The sequence below is a fragment of the Brassica napus genome, chromosome C1, assembly GCF_020379485.1.
Source record: "Brassica napus cultivar Da-Ae chromosome C1, Da-Ae, whole genome shotgun sequence".
In the NCBI taxonomy this organism is placed as follows: domain Eukaryota; kingdom Viridiplantae; phylum Streptophyta; class Magnoliopsida; order Brassicales; family Brassicaceae; genus Brassica; species Brassica napus.
Window position 1 is genome coordinate 24,858,211 of NC_063444.1, and position 22,606 is coordinate 24,880,816.

Below are 22,606 nucleotides of genomic sequence, written 5' to 3' on the forward strand. Positions count from 1 at the left end.
ATCTCCATAATGTAACATTACCGTTTTATAAAAAAAAACAAAAAACATTATATATAATTTCGAAAATCTATACTAATAAAAGAGACCTTTTGAGGCTCCGTAGAGCGTCCACATCAGCGAAACAAATTCTCTCCAAAGATGACACGTGGCAATATTACCAAAAAATAAAAAATAACTAATAAGTAAATATACATATAAAGAAAAATAAATAATAAGTAAATACACATTATAAAAAATAGAAAATTTACATTAAACATTTATGTGAAAAAATATAATAAAATAAATAAATCGATACTAATAAAAGAGACATTTTGAGGCTCCATAGAGCGTCCACATCAGCGAAACAAAGTCTCTCCAAAGATGACACGTGGCAATATTACCAAAAAATAAAAAATAACTAATAAGTAAATATACATATAAAGAAAAATAAATAATAAGTAAATACACATTATAAGAAATAGAAAATTTACATTAAACATTTATGTGAAAAAGTATAATAAAATAAATAAATAAGTAAAACAAAAAATATTTCGGTTATTAAAAAATAAAAAATAAATAAATAAGTAAATATAAATATATAATTCATATATTTATATATTTATAATATTTACTTATTATTTATTTTTCTATATATTGAGTATTTCTCTTTCTTATACTTTATATTTAGTTAATATCTATATTTTATATTTTAAGATAGATGTTTAAATGTTAATGTTTTTTTTCCATTTTTAATGTAAAACGGCAATGTTTAATAGAAGAACTTGGACAAATAGTCAAATAGTTATATTTATGTTTTTTTTTTATAAAATGGTAATGTTACATTATGAAGATAAGCCGTTTTTTTAGTGAAAATGGTAATCTTACATATGTTTAATGTATTTTTTCCATTATTTTTATGTTGTATGTAAAATATGATTGTTATTTTTAAATGTAAAATGGTAATCTTACATATTTTTAATGTAGTATTTCCATTTTTTATAATGTAAAATGTAAAATATTTACACAAACATTATAATACAATAATTTAATCAAAAAATACAATTAAAAAAATATTCAAAAGAATAGTTATATACTTAATATTTGAAAATCAGAGATATTTTTGCTAAAATTGTACTTACCAGGCCAAGAAGATCGACCATCTTTTTACGGATCGATCGATTGTTGAGCATGTGGTCGATCCGAAAATACTATGCAGTTTAATTAAATATCTAAAACTTTTATTCCAACACTCAACAGATAGTTTTGCTAAATATGATAACTAGATAGCCAACAAAATTACAAAAAATATTTAAATAGTAAAAAATATTTAAAATATAAAATTATTAGTAAATAGAAAGTATAAGAAATAGAAATACACAATATAAAAAAATAAATAATAAGTAAATATATAATATAAATAAATACGCAATTTAAAAATGGAAAATTACATTAAGATTTAAAAATATATCTTAAAATTTAAAATATAGATATTACGTAAATAGAAATTATAACAAATGGAAATATTCAATTTAAAGAAAAAGGAAAATGTACATTAAGATTTAAACATCTATCTTAAAATGTAAAATAGAGATATTAAGTAAACAAAAAATACAAGAAATAGAAATACATATACAGGAAAATAAGTAATAATTAAATAATGTAAATATATAATATATGAATTATATATATAATAATAAGTAAATACACAATTTAATTTAAAAAATGGAAAAATTTCATTAAGCATTAAACATCTATCTTAAAATTTAAAATATATAATATAAGTAAATACATAATTTAAAAAAAAATAGAAAAAGTACATTAAGATTTAAATATCTATTTTAAAATGTAAAATATAAATATAGATATTACGTAAATAAAAAATATAAGAAATGAAAATAAACATTTAAAAAAATGGAAAAAATACATTAAGATTTAAACATCTATCTTAAAATGTACATCTATCTTAAAATGATAGTAAATTATATAAAAATGGAAATACCACATTAAACAAAAAAAAATGTATAGTTTTACATCAAGAAAGTCCCTATAAAATTCATTATTTCATCAACATCAACCTCACACTATTAAGGAAAACTTCAAAGCACTCGAGCAAAAAAAATGGTTCCACCATCAACTCTTGCCGTCCCAAAAACCTTTAATGACCTTGAAGGAGATTTTTTATAACAACAAACTTTTTGTTAGGTGGATTCATTGTTGGGAAACCCGCAACTTTCAAAAGCTAAACTTATTCATGGGAATTGAATTGCTTTTCATAGACTCAAAGGCATTCTTACAGATTTAAATTAATCTAATCCATAATTTTATTGTTAATATTTATATTACTCTTTCATGATCAAACCATTACAGTTAATAACCATTCAAGCGTTTATCCCGAAACACTTCTTTCCTCGCCGAATCAGGTATTGGTTCATATTGGTTTAGTATTTTTTTTGGTTTATTAACCGGTTTAGGATGATCCTATTGTAAATATAATTTAAGTTGGTTTAGCATATATTATGCTTAAATTAACTTAAATTAAATAATAGTAATATTATGCTTAAAATATAATTTTAAAGAATTTTCAAATATAGTTTACAGAACATTATAGGTGATGAATTTAATTTATTAAATTCATTTATTACTTAAAACTAAGTTTTTTTTAAAAAACATACTGAGTTATAAATATCAATGCTGGATTGGTGAGTATAACATGAAGACAAAAATATAAATATTTCATTTTCAAGATAAGAAATTCAGCTTTTATTCAGTTACTCAATATATAATATCTTAAATTATTTTTTAGAAAAATATACATAATTTATATATTTAGATTAATCTTCCAAACTTAAACTATTATATTATATATTAATAATGTTTTTAACTAAAAATAATTTCTGATTTAAAAAAAAAATAAAAACAACAAATGGTTATTTTCAAATAATGGAAGTAATTTACATTATACTATCATTTAACAAGTATTAGAAACGTTTTGATATATCATTATTTTCTATTTTCAGAAAAAAAGAAATTGTTAAACATCAATATCATCTAGGTTAACTATACTAACGGCACAAATTCAAACATCACAAAAAATATTTACATAAACATTATAATACAATAATTTAATCAAAAATACAATTAAAAAAAACAATATTCAAAAGAATAGTTATATACTTAATATTTGAAAATCAAAGATATTTTTGCTAAAATTTTACTTACCTTGCAAGGAGATCGACCATCTTTTTTCGGATCGATCGATTGTTGAGCATGTGGTCGATCCGAAAATACTCTACAGTTTAATTAAATATCTAAAACATTTATTCCAACATTCAAGAGATAGTTTTGCTAAATATGATAACTAGATAGCCAACAAAATTATAAAAAAATATTTAAATAGTAAAAAATATGTTAATTTAACGTGTTAAAATTTAAAAATAAATTTTAATTATGACATGCATCTTAACATTTATATAAATATATATCATAACTAAATATAAATAATTTAACAACTTAAATTAGAAAAAAAATAAAAATCTCGGGCGTAGCCCGGCTTAATCCCTAATCTATCTCTATTATTATATAATAGTGTTTGCCTCCTTCCTAGGGGGTCCACGTCGGATCAGCCTGAAAACTCGTCTCCTGTACGCGTGCCACGTGTCTACCTTCGCTCAGCGTCGTTTCATTAAAACAAAATTGTGCGTGGGCTTTGTTTTTGTGACATCGGGACGAGTTCGTGTTGGGCTTCGAGTGATACGGCCTGGTAGTGCTGATTGCGCTAACCCTAATACGTACAGATTCAGGAAATTACGAAATCGTTCTTTTCTTCGACGCGGCGGCGAAGCGGGGACTTTTCGCGATTCTTCTTTTGATCTGAAACGGTGTTATTAATGGCTGGCTTTGGTGGTGGTTTGAGGTCTGGCTCAAGGGTTGCACCATGCAGTGACGACGGTGATGATTCTTTTGATCCGGTTGTGAAGATTGTAAAGATGATGTTGATGAGAGGGGAAAGACAGCAAGGATCTGTCTTTGATACGTGAGCAGCTTGCTATGATTGAGAACCAGCAGTCCAGTCTCTTAGACCTACTTCAGGTAATACCTTAATGTAGATGAAATGTTTGGTTATGATTGTTATATAGATGGCTTGATCCTCACTGAAATAAAGAAAATTATTTTGGATGTAGAAATTCATGGGAAGCTCACAGACGGGATCCAGTCTCTGGAGTCTAGAGTAAGCGGTCTAGAGATGGCTTTGGATGAATTATCATGTGATCTTGCCGTTTCAATCGGGAGAGTCCGTAAGAATAGTAGCTGCGGAGGAGAGAGTTGTTCAAAACTACGTGGTACAGAGTTCTTAAGCCCCAAGTTCTGGAGAAAAACCGAGGAGAGACCAATGCAGACACGGACCAGAAACACAGCAAGTGAAATGGCTGCGCAGGAGAACAGTTTTGACCAGGGAAAGACAGATGTGAACAACTTCGGCCAAAGGGGAGGTGGTTCTGTTTACCAGAAGAGATCAGCAAGAAACCAGTTTCAAGACTCTATGCATACATCCACCAGGTAAAAACCATCTTTTAGTGAAGAAACAATCTTTGATTTCCTCTGTTGAAGAAATAAAACTTTGATTTTAAAGGTCTGCGTTTGTATTTTTCAGATTATCTACTTGAGGAGTGCACTTGAGTGATTCTATTTTTATTTTATTTTTGTTGGGGAGGAGGGTGATGTGAGGATTGAAGCACAATAGAAGCTGACCAGACTGGTTGAGATTAATTGTGCAAAAGCCAAATCTCAGATTCGATGCTTTGCTTCAACGGCCTGTTTGAATTTTCAAGTCTCACTCACATGTCTTAGTAACCTTTCTCTTTTAGAAAAACATTCTAATAATTTAGTCAGTGGGAGTTTTAAAGATCAAATGGATGTGAATAGAAATTATATTTATGTGATGTGTCATTGGAGTTATGTCAAAACCATGGACAGAGATAGATGTAAAGATTTGTGTGACTGTGTGGTGTTAATAATCCCTATCTTTATGCTTTTTGGAGACAGCTTTGATGTAAAATTTACGTGTCACAATTAACCATGATCCCTATCTTTATGCTTTGTGTCTTTCCTTAAACTAATTAACCATGGTTCTTCATGCTTTCTAGTTTCTATGGTCACATTCCTTTTTATTAGTAGTTGAGCACTAACTACTGGTTTCTGTCTTTTTGTTGAAACAGCTTCTCAGACTTAAGATCAAGGTATTTTTTTACTTTATCCATGTTGTATTTAAGCCATTAATTATGGTTTAAAACTGTGTCTAATAATTCGATGTATGTTGTTCTTTGGATTAGCAAAATTAGTCTGACCCTCGGAGAGGGTAAAAAGTATGTGGATATGCCTCCTACAGAAGCATGGTAATTTAAAGCTTTTGATTGTGCTCTTATGCATCTTAGTTGTAGTGGATTACAGACAACTTTTGATATCCTTGACGGTGCGGAGTTGCATCATGTTCGTTGCTTTTGTAGTACTTTCTTTTGTTTTCTGCTGCTCACATGATATCATATTATCTTGCAGGATTTGAGCAAGTTTACGTTTTTTTTTTGTGTTTGGACCTACCAGACACAGATGGGTGTATAATTTTATATTCTTGATATGTATTCATATGTACATATTTTCAATGAAAAAAATGTGATAAGTAAAAACAGAAATTGCAACTGAATATTATTATCTTTTTATAGATTTGTTGGCTGCTTTTATGGTTCATGGATCTTATTCTAATCTGAATCTTGCTTGATAATCCTTAGGTGACATGAAAGTCTTTCTAGGCAAGAAAATTAGCAAGTATACATTTTTCTTTCTTCTGCTACAATTAAAATGTTTTAGTCTTATATCTTTTTTGTTGGATGACTATTTTTTCTTATTCATATCACATGCCAAATAGAGTTAAGAGGCCGAAGTAGTGGCCACATTTTCAAATTTGTAGAATTATAGTTAGTAATGATAAGAGTTTTTGTTTGTTGTGACGATGAGATTTCTTCTGTCCGAACCAATGAACTGAAAGTGCCTTCAAGAACACAAAAAACTAAAAAATACCAGGCTGGGTTCATCTTGATTTCCAAACTGTTAATGGTTACATTACATTTAAATTCTTTATTGTATAGTTATGGTTTGCTTCACTTTAACTTCTTCGAATAAATTATTTTATATGAAGTGGTATTATTAATTAATATTAATTGTTGACGGTTACACATTTTAGTTCTTTATTAATTAAGTAATATTATAGTAAAAATCTGCTATAAAATTATATTTTTTTATTAATTACTAAAATATTAATTTAATAAAATATTTTAAAATAGCATGAGAAAATTTACTAACAAATAATATCAAACAAATTTCAACAAAAGCTATAATAAGTTACAAAACATAACCATTTAGACACTAAAAATGAATTAATATTTTATTCCAGATATAATTATGATCTAAAACAAATATATTATAAAACATCATTTCCGGTTAAATTAGAAAAAAAAAATTATTATTTATGATATAATTAAAATATTTAAATAGTATTTTAAAATTGACATTTGATTATTTTATCAAATTTTATTATAGTTTTATTGATTTACCTTGGAATTAGACCAATTTATTTTTATAGATTTGTTCATTTTGAATAATTTGAAAATAGAGAATAATTTGAAAATAGAGAATAATGAATATTTCTGTCACCACAGTTCAAACAAATACGATATTAAAAGTTACAATATGATATCAGAATTCTGTTCATTATTTATTTGTTTATAATATTGTTTTCAATCTACAATATTTTTAAAAATACTTCATAAAATTAATATAAATTCATTTAAAATAACTTTTACTATAACTTCCTGCCCGTAGGGCGGGTCGGCTCTAGTAAGAATATAAAATGGTTATATTGATTTATATAAACGGTTTGTCGTTTATTATTTTATGTATTTCTTAAATATAAAATAATGTCAATTTAATTTCTCTTTCTATAATTACAACAATTAGTTACCATAAAGCATTATTTGTAATATTATGTAAATTATTTGGCAAGTGATATTAATTGGTTATAGATTTACCTTTTCTTTTTAGATCTAATTAAAATAAATAAAAATTAAAAATCATCGACCAATCAAATTATAACAATTTTGTAAGAGTTCACCTATGATCGACACGTAAGAAAAAATCACTAAAGTGACTTCTCAATTAATATATAGTAGGATTTTGTAAGAGTTCACCTATGATCGACACGTAAGAAAAAATCACTAAAGTGACTTCTCAATTAATATATAGTAGGATATGATATATAGCTTTGATTTTAAGCTCTTATAGATGATTACCGTCAAGCGTGGATCACATAGGACGGCTCAGGTGATGCAGTCAGGCGTGAATCTTCATACGGCAGGTAGAATTGTCGGCTGTAGAATCGTCTGTTATATTTCTCATAGTTGTAATAGCATAATTATAATTGGTTATAGATTTATCTTTTCTTTTTAGATCTAATTAAAATAAATAAAAATTAAAAATCATCGACCAATCAAATTATAACAATTTTGTAAGAGTTCACCTATGATCGACACGTAAGAAAAAATCATTAAAGTGACTTCTCAATTAATATATAGTAGGATTTTGTAAGAGTTCACCTATGATCGACACGTAAGAAAAAATCACTAAAGTGACTTCTCAATTAATATATAGTAGGATATGATATATAGCTTTGATTTTAAGCTCTTATAGATGATTACCGTCAAGCGTGGATCACATAAGGCGGCCCAAGTGATGCAGTCAGGCGTGAATCTTCATACAACAGGTAGAATTGTTGGCTGTAGAATCGTCTGTTATATTTCTCATAGTTGTAATAGAATAATTATCCAGCGTTAAAAAAAAGATGATTTACAAACTCTTATAATAATTTAAAACTAGATCTCGACCCGCGCAACCGCGCAGATTTTTGTTTTCATTTATTTTTATATAAATATTTTTTTTCAATTCTAAATTGGAATATATTATAATATATATGTGTCAATCAATTTTTAAAACATAATAATTTTACTGTATATTTTTTCATTGAATAGATTGTTTCAAAGTTTCACATGTATTTGTATCTTCTTCTATATATATATATATATATATATATATATATTTGGATTATTATTTCATTATTAAAATTGTAACTATATATATAAAGATTAGTAAAATATTGTTTTATTGTCATATTCAAAGATATTGTCGAATTTAGAAAGTTTTTAAAAAATTAAAATTTTCTCTTCATAGATTGATATTATCAAATAAATAATTAAACATTTAGTTTTTGTTTAATTTTTAAAATAAATTATATAGTTTAAAAAAAATTTCATTGGTTTAAGGTAATAAAGATTAATCATTGTTAGATAATATGATTTTTCTTATTTAAAAAAAATATTTATAATTTTAAAAGTTAACATAGACAAATATTTAAATATTTTGCATATGGAGGTATAGTATTACAACATTAAATTATATCTATTTAATTTATACTATCTATAAATCCAATGAATCATCTATTGTTTAAATCCAATTATTGATAGCCCAATAAAAATTTCTAGTAAGCCCAAAATTTAAATGATAAGATTAAATATTAAATGTAAGATGATTTTCTAGGAATAGGTCCATTAGGTCCATTTTTTAAAAAATCACACATGAATCAAGGTTGTGACTTTTGTTTTAACATATAAGATATACAATAAACCAAGATAAATAATTTGATAAATGTTTTTATAGATGATTTATAAATCATATAATATGAACTTTAGAAGATGTTAATAGTTATTATGATAATTTATATAAAATATAATCCTTTTAAATAAGAATATAAAATCATTATATTGATTTATAAAAACGGTTTGTCGTTTATTATTTTATGTATTTTTTCTCTTTCTATAATTTCAACAATCAGTTACCATAAATCATTATTTGTAATATTATGTAAATGATTTGGCAAGTTATATTAATTGGGTATAAACTTACTTTTTTTAGATCTAATTAAAATAAATAAAAATTAAAAATCATCGACCAATCAAATTATAACAATTTTGTAAGAGTTCACCTATGATCGACACGTAAGAAAAAGTCATTAAAGTGACCTCTTAATTAATATATAGGAGTATTGTTGATTTAATATCTAAAACTAGATTTTGACCCGCGCTTGGGAAGCGCCGGTTTATTTTTGATTTATTTTTAATAATTATGAAATTTCGATTTTGAATCATATAATTTTGATGATTATATGACAAATATATCTGGTTTGCATATGCACTATTGATTTATATGAAATTTGATCATGTGTTTGTGTTTTTGTGGAATTTGTTCGAAATTTATTTGAAGATTAATTTGTGTTTATTAGTATAGAAATTTGAAAATGAGGTAGATATAGTGTTATCAGCAAATATTTTGGTTACATTTATTTGTATGTTTATCAACTACCGAACTACCCAAATATAAACCCAAGTAGTAAAAATATTAGTTGCTAAAAAAAAGTAGTAAAAATATTCTTTTTATTTTTAACAGTATCTATAAATATAAACAAAATTATCAATTTGAGACATATGTTTCATTATTAAAAGTTAGATTTTAAAATAAGTGTTTATTTATGTATATAATGGTCTTAAGTTTCTGGGATTTTTCATAATTTAAATTTAAAATGGTTCTAAATTTAATTTTGTTTAAATTATGTTCCGGCCCAACCCCAGTCAACAAATTCTCTCTGCCGACAACAAAGAGATAAAGACTTCTTCTTGTTTATATCGAAAGTTAAAAAAAAAATCTCTCCGACGGCGATTCATTATTTCGTAGGAGTTCGCCGCCGAGTGGTTCCTCTAATCTGAACCGGTAAATCTTCTCTCCCTTGTTTCTTCTTCATACCGCTTGAAGAAAGTTCTACTTTTCCATTTTTTATTCTGTAAAAAGGGATAAGCATCAGTGAATCATATTATCTCACAAACCACAGGCAGTAAGGAACTCAAGAACACGTTTAATAAGTATCAACTTCTTATTAATCAATCAAAGGATAAAATTCACTCAAAACCTTTCAATCACAATCACTCAAAACTCTCACGCCAATAACCACAAAGTCAGTATTGGCTTATATAGAACTTAGGAAACTCCTAATCCTATATGACATAACAAAACACATATATCCTAATCACTTTAGTAAACTAAATCCTTATGTGATTAGGATAGCTTGCAACTCAAGCTAACTTCAAGTTTATCCCAACATTCTCCCCCTTAAGCTTGAAGTTATCTTGACTCACCATTTGAACACCAATCAACTTCCTCATCTCAACAAACTTGATTCTTCCAAGAGACTTCGTTAGTATATCCGCTTGTTGCTCATTACCCGGAACATGCTCGACTTCCACTTGATTATTCTCAACACACTCTCTAATAAAATGGAACCTTCTATGTATGTGCTTGCTTCTTCCATGAAACACTGGATTCTTAGTAAGAGCAATCACAGATTTGTTATCGACCTTTATGACAACCTTCTTGCTTGGTCGGCCAATGACTTCTCCCAATAGTTCCTGAAGCCATATCCCCTGTTTAGCTGCTTCTGTAGCCGCCATAAACACGGCCTCACAGGAAGACAGAGCTACGATCTCTTGTTTACACGAACACCACGTTATGGGACTCCTATTCAGGTAGAACACATGTCCCGTAGTGCTTTTGCCATCATCATTATCGACATTGTGAGAACTGTCGCTGAAACCCATTAGCTTCAAACTCGTAGACTGTGCAAACGTGAGACCATACTCAATAGTACCTCGCAGATAACGCATCACCTGTTTAAGAGCAGCACCATGCGACTCCTTAGGATCCTGCATGTATCGGCTCAACACTCCTACACTGAAAGATAGGTCCGGACGCGTGTGGAGCAAGTACCGCAGACAACCAATGCTTCTTCTATAATCTCTCTCGTTTATACTCTTCTCCTCAACTGATTTTGATAGCTTCACATTAAAATCCATAGGTATAGCTGATGAATTGCAGGCGTCCATACCACACTCTTCAAGTATCTTTCGAGAGTATCTATCTTGCTTCAAAGCGATACCTTCTTTGCTTTGACATACTTCAATACCTAGATAATACGCCAGCTTCCCGAGATCACTCATCTCAAACTTCGTTGCCATCTCCTTCTTAAACCGGTTTATAGAGTGCACTGATGTTCCCGTGACAAGCAGATCGTCCACATATACCACAACAACAAGCGTTTCGTTCTTCTCTTCCTTTCGGTACAGTGACGTTTTTTTTTGAACGCCTCTGAAACTTGAGTTCTCGCAAGATCTTGTTTAGTTTGATATTCCAAGCCCTAGGCGCTTGTTTTAACCCATAAAGTGCCTTCCTCAACTTGTAGACCTTATCCTCTTTTCCTGCAACTTCAAAGCCCTCAAGTTGCACGACAAATACTTCTTCTCTTAGTTCTCCATGTAAGAATGCAGTCTTAACATCAAGGTGGTGTATTTCCCATCCTTTTGAAGCAGCAACAGCAATAACCAAACGGATAGTCTCCATACGAGCTACTGGTGCGAAGACCTCGTCATAATCAACTCCTTGCTTCTGCACATAGCCCTTTGCAACCAACCGAGCTTTGTATTTTATGATAGTTCCATCAGCGTTCCGTTTAATTTTAAATACCCACTTCAAACCAATAGGTTTGACTCCCACAGGAAGATCAACTAGCTCCCATGTGTTATTTTTCTCAATACTGAAAATCTCATCTTGACAAGCATCAATCCATACCTTCAATTCCTTAGCTTCAGCGTAGTCCCAAGGTTCGTCATTCACAATCGTCAGCAGACGTTCACACTCTGCTTCAGCTATAAGGACGTAGTCGTCGAGATAACCAGGCATTGTACTAGTCCTTGATGATCTTCTCAACTGTGGTTGCTCTCCTTGATCATTACTACTCTCATCGTCATCATCCTCTTCATTTATATCACCAGTTTGGACATCAGTCTGTGTCTCATCCTCTATTTGAGTCACACCATCAATCTTCTTGAACTCAACTGTGAAGCTTCCTCCATCGTCATTGTCCTCAACGGACTCGTCATTAGTCCAGTTCCATCCTCTCCTCTCATCAAAAACAACATCACGGCTTACCACTATTTTCTTCTTAGTAGGATCAAGTAGACGATAGGCCTTAGAGCCTGGTTCTGTTCCAAGATGGACAAGAACCTTAGACCTATCATCAAGTTTTCTTCTCCCTACCGCATTAGTCTTGGCATAACACACACATCCGAACAATCTAAGGAGTGCAACATTAGGTGTTTTACTTCGCAAAGCTTCGTACGGTGTCTTGTTGTCTAGAGTCTTTGTTGCGACTCTATTGATCAAATAAATAGAATGCCAAACAGCTTCGCCCCACAAAACATTAAGTACCTTCATGTGCTTCAGTATACTCCTGGTCATCTCCAGAAGTGTTCTGTTGCGCCTCTCGGCAACCCCATTCTGTTGAGGAGAATATGGAGCAGTTAAGTGCCTATTAATACCATTCTCATCGCAGTACGCAAGGAACTCTTTGGAGCAAAATTCTCCTCCCCTATCTGACCGAAACGTCTTCAACACGGCCTTTGAATCATGCTCAGCTAGTTTCTTGAAGTTTTTAAACTTCTCAAAGGCTTCGTTTTTCTCTTGTAACAACATGGTCCACATATAGGGAGTACAATCATCGATTAGTACCATCACGTATCTCTTGTGTGCTGGGGTTGGCGGTGTGATAGGCCCGCAGAGATCACCATGAACAAGCTCGAGAGGATGAGTAGCTTGATATGTAGTTGCTTGAGGAAAAGGTTTCCTTGCTTGCTTTCCAAGGAGGCAAGACATACATGTCTCTTTCTCAACCGTTAGTGTAGGTATGCTAGTAACTCGTTCCTTATTGATCACTACCTTCATAGTATCACCATTGATGTGTCCAAGGCGTGCATGCCATCTTGAGGTCTCGGATGTATGGCTAGAGATCTGTAGGCAGTCTTGAGTTTCTACCTCAAGAGCAACCTTGTATAGCCTGTTTCTTGATCGGTTTGATCTCAACATTAGCTTTCCATATCGATCATACAGCATAAGTGCATCTCCTTTCATACTAACCTCGCAGCCAGCTTCGGTGGCTTGACCTAAGCTAACTATGTTACTCTTCAACCCTGGAATGTAATACACATTACTCAAGATCTTATTCTCACCTCCTCTAAACACTAATTGAATCGATCCTTTCCCTCTGATGTCAATACGAGAATCATCTCCAAACCTCACTTTTCCGTTGATTGTTTCATCAAGTATAGCAAAGAATACTCTGTTACCACTCATGTGGTTGCTTGCTCCATTATCAAGGTACCAAACGTTCTTTGTATCAAGAGTAGTATCAAACATATTCGGGTTGACGTTCTTTTCATTCAGATAGACCACTTCATGCATCATTAGTTCATCAGCCTCTTGTGTATCTTCTGTCTTGTTTTCAACCGTTTCTTGGAGATTAAGAGACTTATCAGGGCAATCAGACGCATTATGTCCTTGTTTGTCGCAGTTGAAACATGTGATGTGTGATAGATCATGTCCTTGCCCTTGCTTGTACGCATCTCGCTGGCTGTGAAAGTTCCCGGACCTTCCGCGACCTCTTCCTCTCCAACCAGAGCGTCCTCCTCGTCCTTATCCTCTGGCTCCACCAGAGTTAGTGTAACCAGTCTGATGTTGATTGGAGCTTGCCCACATCAGCTTATCTTGTTCATCTGGATGCTCATCTTCTTCTTCACAGATTCTTTCTTCATACGCTTTCAATCTTCCAACAATATTTTCAAAGCTCGTTGTGTTCAAGTCGAGAACTTGTTCAAGAGAGGCGACAATATGAATATATCTCTTTCTTGGCAAGCTTTTCAGAAACTTCTTTACCAACTTCGGTTCCTCTATTATCTCCCCCAATGAAACAGACTTTGATGAGATCTCTGATAGTTTCCCAACAAACGTATCAATTTTATCTTCGTCATTCATCTTCAATCTATCAAACTCGGCCATCAAAGTTTGTAATCTAGCTTCTTTTACTCTCTCAGCTCCAACATGCCTTGCCTTTATTGCATCCCATACCGCTTTTGCTGTATCTATATCACCAACCTGCAAGTGGAAGTCGAGCATGTTCCGGGTAATGAGCAACAAGCGGATATACTAACGAAGTCTCTTGGAAGAATCGAGTTTGTTGAGATGAGAAAGTTGATTGGTGTTCAAATGGTGAGTCAAGATAACTTCAAGCTTAAGGGGAAGAATGTTGGGATAAACTTGAAGTTAGCTTGAGTTGCAAGCTATCCTAATCACATAAGGATTTGGTTTACTAAAGTGATTAGGATATATGTGTTTTGTTATGTCATATAGGATTAGGAGTTTCCTAAGTTCTATATAAGCCAATACTGACTTTGAGTGCTATCTTCATTCTCATGGACCAGACGGTGTAGTTGGAAGCTGTTATCAACAGGAATTTGATGGAGGAGGGTCCGGTCTTTATGTCGCCCATGGGTTCTGTCTTCACGTCGTCACTCATGGTGATAAGTAAGTAATCTCACAGAAATAATGTAAGACTCTGATACCAAATATTATCTCACAAACCACAGGCAGTAAGGAACTCAAGAACACGTTTAATAAGTATCAACTTCTTATTAATCAATCAAAGGATAAAATTCACTCAAAACCTTTCAATCAAAATCACTCAAAACTCTCACGCCAATAACCACAAAGTCAGTATTGGCTTATATAGAACTTAGGAAACTCCTAATCTTATATGACATAACAAAACACATATATCCTAATCACTTTAGTAAACCAAATCCTTATGTGATTAGGATGGCTTGCAACCTTCAATTTTATCCCAACAAATCATCGGGTATTTGAAGGAAAGCAAAGAACCGTGCTAGCCAATTCATCCATATAAGTCTTTTTGCATGAGGCATAGCTTTTCCGTACCCTTTAAAAAATATTAATGAATCTGTTAGTGTATTTCTTTAAAATAAAAATAAACATAGAGATCTATAATCGCAAATCTATAAAGAGGAAAACACACTTACATGTGCATTCGATAGGACTACTTCCAGTGAATCACCAACAATTGTATTCCATTGTCTCCACTCACTTTCACTTGTACACGTCAAACAGTCTTGTGTGGTTCGACGTCTTTCAAGAAGGACATCTGAATCAAGATGGTCAGTTAACCATGTTTTTGGAATAGTTTGTTTGTTTTTTTTTCTGGTGTTTTTGTTGTTGTTTCGATAGAATTGATGTTAAAAGGGTATCAAGATGGTCAGTATTTATAATAAGAGAGGTCTGTAGTCGATGCAGGTTAAGAGAAGTTCGGATAGAATATTTGGTAATCAATGTAGGTTACCAAAAATCTTGGTAGAGAATATAACTAGAATTGATTAGATATTTTGTTTGATAGAATTAAGGATAATTATGTATTTCTGTCATAATAAAAAAACTTGTAGACTGTTATAAAAAGAACTGGAATTTATTTGTATCGCAGGAATTTAAATAAGGGCAAAATTTTATACCCGTAGAAAGAAATAACACTGATACAGAGAGAGAATAGAAGAGAAGTGTTTTTTAGGTGTACATTATAAACGAACGCAAACGTTCGTATATATAGAAGAAAATTTACTGTGCAAATAGTGCAGCGGGACCCACATCTTTAATTATTTCAAACATTACGGTGGCCGCTTTTGTTTACTTTCGTAACACTCCCCCTTGGGGGCCGGTGTCACTATCCGCTCTCGCTTAACGTCTTTGTTGCCTCGTTAAAAACCTTTCCAGGAAAACCCAATGGGAAAAACCATAGTAAGGTAAAAAGAGTACAACTACGTAAGCTCCCCCTCGAATGAACAGTCATAGATCCTTCTGATGGCGCATCCCAATGTTATGGATGTGTTTTCTGAATACCGAGGTAGGGAGTGATTTTGTGAAGAGGTCAGCTTCATTGTCGCATGATTGGACATATCTTACTTCAATCTCTTTTCTTTTCACGAGCTCTTGAGTGTATGAGAAGAACTTCGGATGAATATGCTTCGTTCTATCGCTTTTGATATATCCTTCCTTCGTTTGAGCAACACATGCCGCGTTATCTTCATATAGAATAGTTGGCTCCGTATTTTCGCCAATCCCGCTGCTTGAACAGATGTGTCGGCTCATTGATCTCAGCCATACACATTCTCTACTTGCTTCATGGAGTGCAATTATCTCAGCATGATTTGAAGAAGTAGCCACGAGCGTTTGTTTCTGGGAACGCCAAGATATAGCAGTGCCTCCGATCGTAAAAACGTATCCTGTTTGCGATCGGGCTTTGTGTGGATCTGAAAGATATCCTGCATCTGCAAAACCAACCATTTGACCTTTTGAACTTTTAGGATAAAATAAGCCCAAATCAATGGTCCCTTGGAGGTAACGAAAAACATGTTTAATCCCATTCCAATGTCTTCGAGTTGGAGATGAGCTGAATCTTGCCAAAAGATTCACAGCAAATGATATATCAGGCCGTGTACAATTTGCAAGGTACATCAGCGCTCCAATTGCACTTAGATATGGTACTTCTGGACCAAGTATCTCTTCTTTCTCCTCAGGTGGTCTAAATGGATCACTTTCAATATTAAGTGACCTAACGACCATCGGGGTGCTAAGAGGAGTTGATTTATCCATGTTAAATCGTTTCAACACTCTTTTAGTGTATGTGGATTGATGCACAAATATACCATTTTGTGAATGTTCTATTTGTAGGCCAAGACAATACTGTGTCTGTCCAAGATCTTTCATCTCAAATTCTCCTTTGAGATAGTCTGATGCCTTTTGTATTTCCTTTTGAGTTCCGATGATGTTAAGATCATCAACATATACCGCGATTATTACAAATCCGGATATTGTTTTCTTGATGAAAACACATGGGCATATAGGATCATTCACATATCCTTCTTTTGTTAAATGATCACTGAGACGATTATACCACATACGTCCAGATTGCTTTAACCCATATAATGATCTTTGCAATTTTATTGCACATACTCTTTAGGTTTGGAACTTAATGCTTCTGGCATTTTAAATCCATCAGGAACTTTCATGTAGATATCAGTATCTAATGATCCATATAGATAAGCTGTAACAACATCCATGAGACGCATCTCTAGATTTTTATCAGCTGCTAGACTCATCAAGAATCTAAATGTAATGGCATCCATAACTGGAGAATACGTTTCTTCATAATCGATTCCAGGTCTTTGAGAAAAACCTTGAGCCACTAGACGAGCTTTGTATCTCGTAATCTCATTTTTCTCATTTCGCTTTCGAACGAAAACCCATTTGTACCCAACTGGTCTCACATCTGCAGGTGTGAGCACAATAGATCCAAATACTTTTCGTTTATTAAGCGAATCAAGTTCAGCTTGTATTGCATTTTTCCATTGTTCCCAATCATGTCTTTTTTGACATTCATAGACAGATTTTGGTTCTGGATCATCGATTTCTTCATTTATTTCACTTGACACAATATATGAGAAAGCATCATCAAGGTCATTTTGTTTATTTCTATTCCATATCCTTTTATTATGGATGTAATTAATAGAAATCTCATGATTATCTTTCGATTCATGATGCTCTGATTCATGATGCTCTGATTCATCAGAATCCTTATCATTTATTTCTTCCAAAATATTTTCTGCTATTTTGGGTGCATCATATATTTCAGCTTTCTTCTGTTTCCTAGGATTCTTATCCTTAGAACCAACAGGTCTACCACGCTTCAGGCGTGTTTTTGGCTCTCGTGTGTCATCCTCCTTTTCTTGTTCATTTGGCATTTTGATACGAGCAGGAGCATTTGCAGCTGGTATATGAGATTTAGTTACCGTCTTGGTATCTACAAATGCATCAGGTAGCTGGTTAGCTATACTCTGTAAATGCATAATTCGTCGAACTTCTAGTTCTGACTCTTTAGTATGAGGATCAAGATATAACAATGATGGTACACTCCATTTTATATCACTTCCAACATTTTTGTTTTCTCCCCCTAGAACTGGGAATACATTTTCGTCAAAATGACAATCAGCAAAACGTGCTGTAAAGACGTCACCAGTCTGTGGTTCTAGGTATCTTATAATTGATGGGGAATCAAAACCAACATATATTCCCAATCTTCTTTGTGGTCCCATCTTTGTACGTTGTGGTGGTGCTACAGGCACATATACCGCACAACCAAAGATTCTAAAGTGGGAAATGTTTGGTTCTCGACCAAACGCTAACTGTAGTGGGGAATACTTATGGTATGCACTCGGTCTGATCCGAATGAGTGCTTCTGCATGCAAAATGGCATGTCCCCATACAGAGGTTGGAAGTTTTGATCTCATGATCAATGGTCTTGCAATCAATTGCAGACGCTTAATTAAAGATTCAGCCAAACCATTTTGCGTATGAACATGAGCAACCGAATGTTCAACTTCAATTCCCATTACCATACAATAGTCATTGAATGCTTGGGATGTGAATTCACCAGCGTTGTCTAGTCTAACTCTTTTAATAGTATAATCAGGAAACTGTGCTCGCAGTTTGATTATCTGAGTTAGAAATCTCGCAAATGCCACATTTCGAGATGATAATAGACAAACGTGTGACCATCTACTGGATGCGTCAATTAATACCATAAAATAGTGGAATGGTCCACAAGGTGGGTGTATAGGTCCACATATATCGCCTTGAATTCTTTCAAGGAACTTTGGTGATTCTTTATCGATTTTGGTTGGCGATGGCCTTACGATCAATTTTCCTAGAGAACATGCAACACATGTCATTTTATTCCCTTGAGAAATCTCCTGGATTTTCAGTGGATGACCATGTGAACTTTCTATGATTTTACGCATCATTGTAGTTCCTGGGTGGCCAAGGCGATCATGCCATAACGTGAACTCTTCTGGGTTCCGTTCTACTACAAGATTTGATTCGATCTCATCGATATAAGTATGATGTAACCCCGAAGGAAGCTCTGGAAACTTTTCCAATATGTGTTTTCTGCCACATTTCTCAGAAGTTACATACATGTATTTCTTTCCATCCTCAGTTGCAGACTGAGTATCATATCCGTGAAGATATATGTCTTTAAAACTCAACAAATTCCTTTTAGAACTTGGAGAATATAGAGCATTATTTATGGAAAATTTTGTTCCATTCGGTAAAGTAAAGTTTGCTTTACCAGTTCCTTCAATCACGTCTGCAGGACCTGATATTGTATTGACGACAATTCTTGTTGGTTTTATATCAGAGAAATATCTCTTTTGTCTCAGAATAGTGTGCGTTGTTCCACTATCTGGTATGCATATTTCACGAATCCGTTTCTTGGATTTTGCTTCATTACCATTCTGATCCATTTCTGAAATTGTCATAAATATAAAAGGAAACATAAAATTCATTCATATAAGGAAAAACACAATAATTATACATTAAGGTGATGTTAAAACATCATTATTTGTTTAAAACAAGAAATGTAATAATTATACATGGTAATACTGAAAACTATTCAATACTCTTATCATAGGCATTTCGATTCTCTTCAGGAGTAATCTAGTCCAGCTCATTAGCGAAGTCGGAGGATTCAAGGTATGAAGTCCCTTCAACATTTTCTGTGAGGTTCACCTCTTTAGCCTTTCCTTTTATGGACTCTTGATATAACTTGCACAAATGTGGGGGAGTACGACAGGTACGGGACCAATGTCCCTTACATCCACATCTGTAACATACAGTCTCACTTTTCTTTGTGGTATCCTCTTCGGTTTCTTTGCCTTTAGGAGGTTGTTCAGATCTAACCCATTTGTTAGATCTAATACTTTTAGGATAGTAAGGCTTTCCACGTTTGTTGTTGAAACGCCGACCACGACCTCGGTTGGTCTGGTTTCTCCTTCCCGAATATTCTACCGCCGTAGCATTCACTTCGGGAAATGCCTTGGCTCCCGTAGGTCGGGAATTATGGTTTTTGATTAGTAACTCATCGTTCTTTTCAGCCAACATGAGTGTTACCATCAATTCAGAAAATTTGGTGTACCCACATTTTCTGTAAATTCGGGATAAGACGTTGTGTTCTTTGTGGAAAGTATTATATGTCTTGTCAAGCATTTCTGCTTCGGTGACAGGGTTACCACAATATTTTAATTGTGCAACTATCCTCAAGATAGTGGAATTGTAATCTCTAACCCTTTGGAAATCCTGAAACCTCAGGGTTTTCCACTCTTCAAGAGCGTGAGGGAGATTGATTTCCTTTTGATTATCGAACCTATCTTTCAAGGCTTGCCATAGTACGGCTGGGTCCTCAACGTCTCCATAGTCGTGAGTTAGATTCTCATCTAAATGCTTCTTCAGGAAGATAATCGCTTCGGCTATATGCTCGGGTGGCGATTTGTTACCGACTTCTATCGCTTCGGTTATCTTTTTTATTACAAGATAAGGTTTCACATTTGTGACCCATCTGACATAATTTTCGCCGGTTACTTTCAGAGCCGGGAACTGGAGTTTCTCGATGTTTGCCATTTGTATTTCTAAAACACAAAATAATAATTTTATTAGAACTTCATAATTTAAAAACCGTTTACATTAATCATACAAGCAATTACAAGGAGAAGCGATGTAAAGAAAATTAAACCGATATTCATCTTAAATTCACTCGGAGTAAATTCTCCAACGAATAAACCATAAATAGAAACACAAATAAAAATGGCACATAAAAACAAAAGTGCGCGAATCATCTTTCTTGAAATGGAAAATCGGAGGAGAGCGATTTGAAATTTTTGAGAGAAGATGAAATGTTTTGGATGATGAAATGGAGTGAAAATGAGTTGTATTTATAGGTGAAAAACACTGTTCATAACCGTTGGAGAAAGGAAAAATTTTTGAAAAAATTTCTTTGTGACCGTTGGGGTTAAATCGAGTGCACCAAAAATTAGTCTGAAAATATCGTTTAAACGGTCAATCAAATCTATAAAATTTCATAAAAGTAAAAAAATATGACAATAAAATCATGCGACGGCTCAGCCGATCAATGCAGAGTAATAAATAAATTATACGGCGGCTCGGCCGACCAATTAATAATAAACAGAATATAAGGCCGCTCAGCCGACCAATAAATAATAAACAGAATATGAGGCGGCTCGGCCGACCAATAAATAATAAACAGAATATGAGGCGGCTCTGCCGACCAATAAATAAATTAAATTACTAGTAAATAATATAGGCGGTATTCCGGCCATTATAACATGATATAAAAAAATAGTAGAGGCGGTATACCGACCATTATAACAGGGTATAAATGATACAAATAAATTTTACCGAATCGCAGAGTGATCGTGCTGATAACGTGTTATAAAAATAACTGGAATTTATTTGTATCGCAGAAATTTAAATAAGGGCAAAATTTTATACCCGTAGAAAGAAATAACACTGATACAGAGAGAGAATAGAAGAGAAGTGTTTTTTAGGTGTACATTATAAACGAACGCAAACGTTCGTATATATAGAAGAAAATTTACTGTGCAAATAGTGCAGCGGGACCAACATCTTTAATTATTTCAAACATTACGGTGGCCGCTTTTGTTTACTTTCGTAACATAGACCAAGTTATTTAATTTTTTTGTGTTTTTTGGTTTGATAATCGTATATATATATATATATATATATATATATATATATATATATATATATATATATATATATATATATATATTTTGTAAGATGATAATCGTATATATTTTTAACAACAAATCTAAGAATATATCTAGTTAGCATATTCACACTATATTCGTTCTTGTTTACATATTTTGTTACGATTTTAAATTTTAAAATTTTAAATTGTGATATAGGAACAAACCTTATCGTTTAAATTTGTGATTAGAAACACTCTTTTTCAAATTGTACCATTTTTATGTATTTGAAGTTAATCGTATATATTGTATAACATAATATGTGATGAATAATGCGGTATGATCTTGTGAAAACTATGGTGATTTAGGTCTTTAATACATTCATGTTTGATTTTTTAATAAGTGATATTTCAAGAAGTGTGTCGACATGCAAGGGCAACATGAGACCATCCAAGAAGGTTTTTGATTTTAACAAACAGAAGTTGAGCAATCGCATGATGAAGTGTAATTCGTATAAGTTTCATAAGTGTAATGTTTTATAATCTTGATATTAATGTGACATGTTTAGAAATCGTTGTGGCTTATAGTTTTGGTATAATGTTTTAGTAGTCGATTTAAATGGTACAAATTTAAATAATGTAAACCGATTTGCACACATGTTGGTCACATGTTGTTACTTGTTATAATATATAGGGGAAGACCAAAATTTAATAAAAGGAAAGAGTCCAAACAATTTTCATAAGTAGATTTATTAAGGGTAAATCTCCAAAATAGCACATTTCTAAGTTTATATTACAAAAATAGCACTCAAAAACTAAAATGACCAAAATAGCACCTTTCTAAATTTATCTTTTGAAAATTTTAATTTTTTTATTTTTCAAAATTTGAAATCTTATCCGCAAAACCTCATTTCTCAACTCTAAACCCTAAACCCTAAACCCTAAACTCTAAACCCTAAACCCTAA

At 32.4% G+C, this 22,606-nt stretch overlaps 2 protein-coding genes across 3 annotated transcripts; one reads left to right on the plus strand and one right to left on the minus strand.

The window, feature by feature from the left end:
• Positions 1 to 3,787: 3,787 nt before the first annotated feature.
• On the plus strand, positions 3,788 to 5,981 carry LOC111202317 (TORTIFOLIA1-like protein 4). 2 transcript variants are annotated; one of them, XR_007318661.1, is made up of 5 exons: positions 3,788 to 4,068; positions 4,161 to 4,536; positions 4,631 to 5,216; positions 5,310 to 5,372; positions 5,533 to 5,981. XR_007318661.1 is itself a non-coding variant. In XM_022695018.2 (3 exons), the coding sequence occupies exons 2-3, from the start codon at positions 4,223 to 4,225 to the stop codon at positions 4,641 to 4,643; spliced, it is 327 nt and encodes a 108-aa protein (XP_022550739.1). In that variant the 5' UTR covers positions 3,788 to 4,068; positions 4,161 to 4,222; the 3' UTR covers positions 4,644 to 5,076. The 2 variants fall into 2 exon arrangements, 1 of the variants encoding a protein (XP_022550739.1); XM_022695018.2 differs by lacking the exons at positions 5,310 to 5,372; positions 5,533 to 5,981 and having other exon boundaries at positions 4,631 to 5,076.
• Positions 5,982 to 19,575: 13,594 nt separating this feature from the next.
• Positions 19,576 to 20,535, minus strand: LOC125580732. The gene has a single exon (XM_048745757.1). The coding sequence runs from the start codon at positions 20,533 to 20,535 to the stop codon at positions 19,576 to 19,578; it is 960 nt and encodes a 319-aa protein (XP_048601714.1).
• Between the last annotated feature and the right edge of the window lie 2,071 nt (positions 20,536 to 22,606).

Coding starts and splice junctions, on each gene's coding strand:
- LOC111202317 (XM_022695018.2), top strand. CDS start 4,223: ATGGCTTTGGATGAATTATCATGTGATCTTGCCGTTTCAATCGGGAGA.
- LOC125580732 (XM_048745757.1), bottom strand. CDS start 20,535: ATGGCAAACATCGAGAAACTCCAGTTCCCGGCTCTGAAAGTAACCGGC.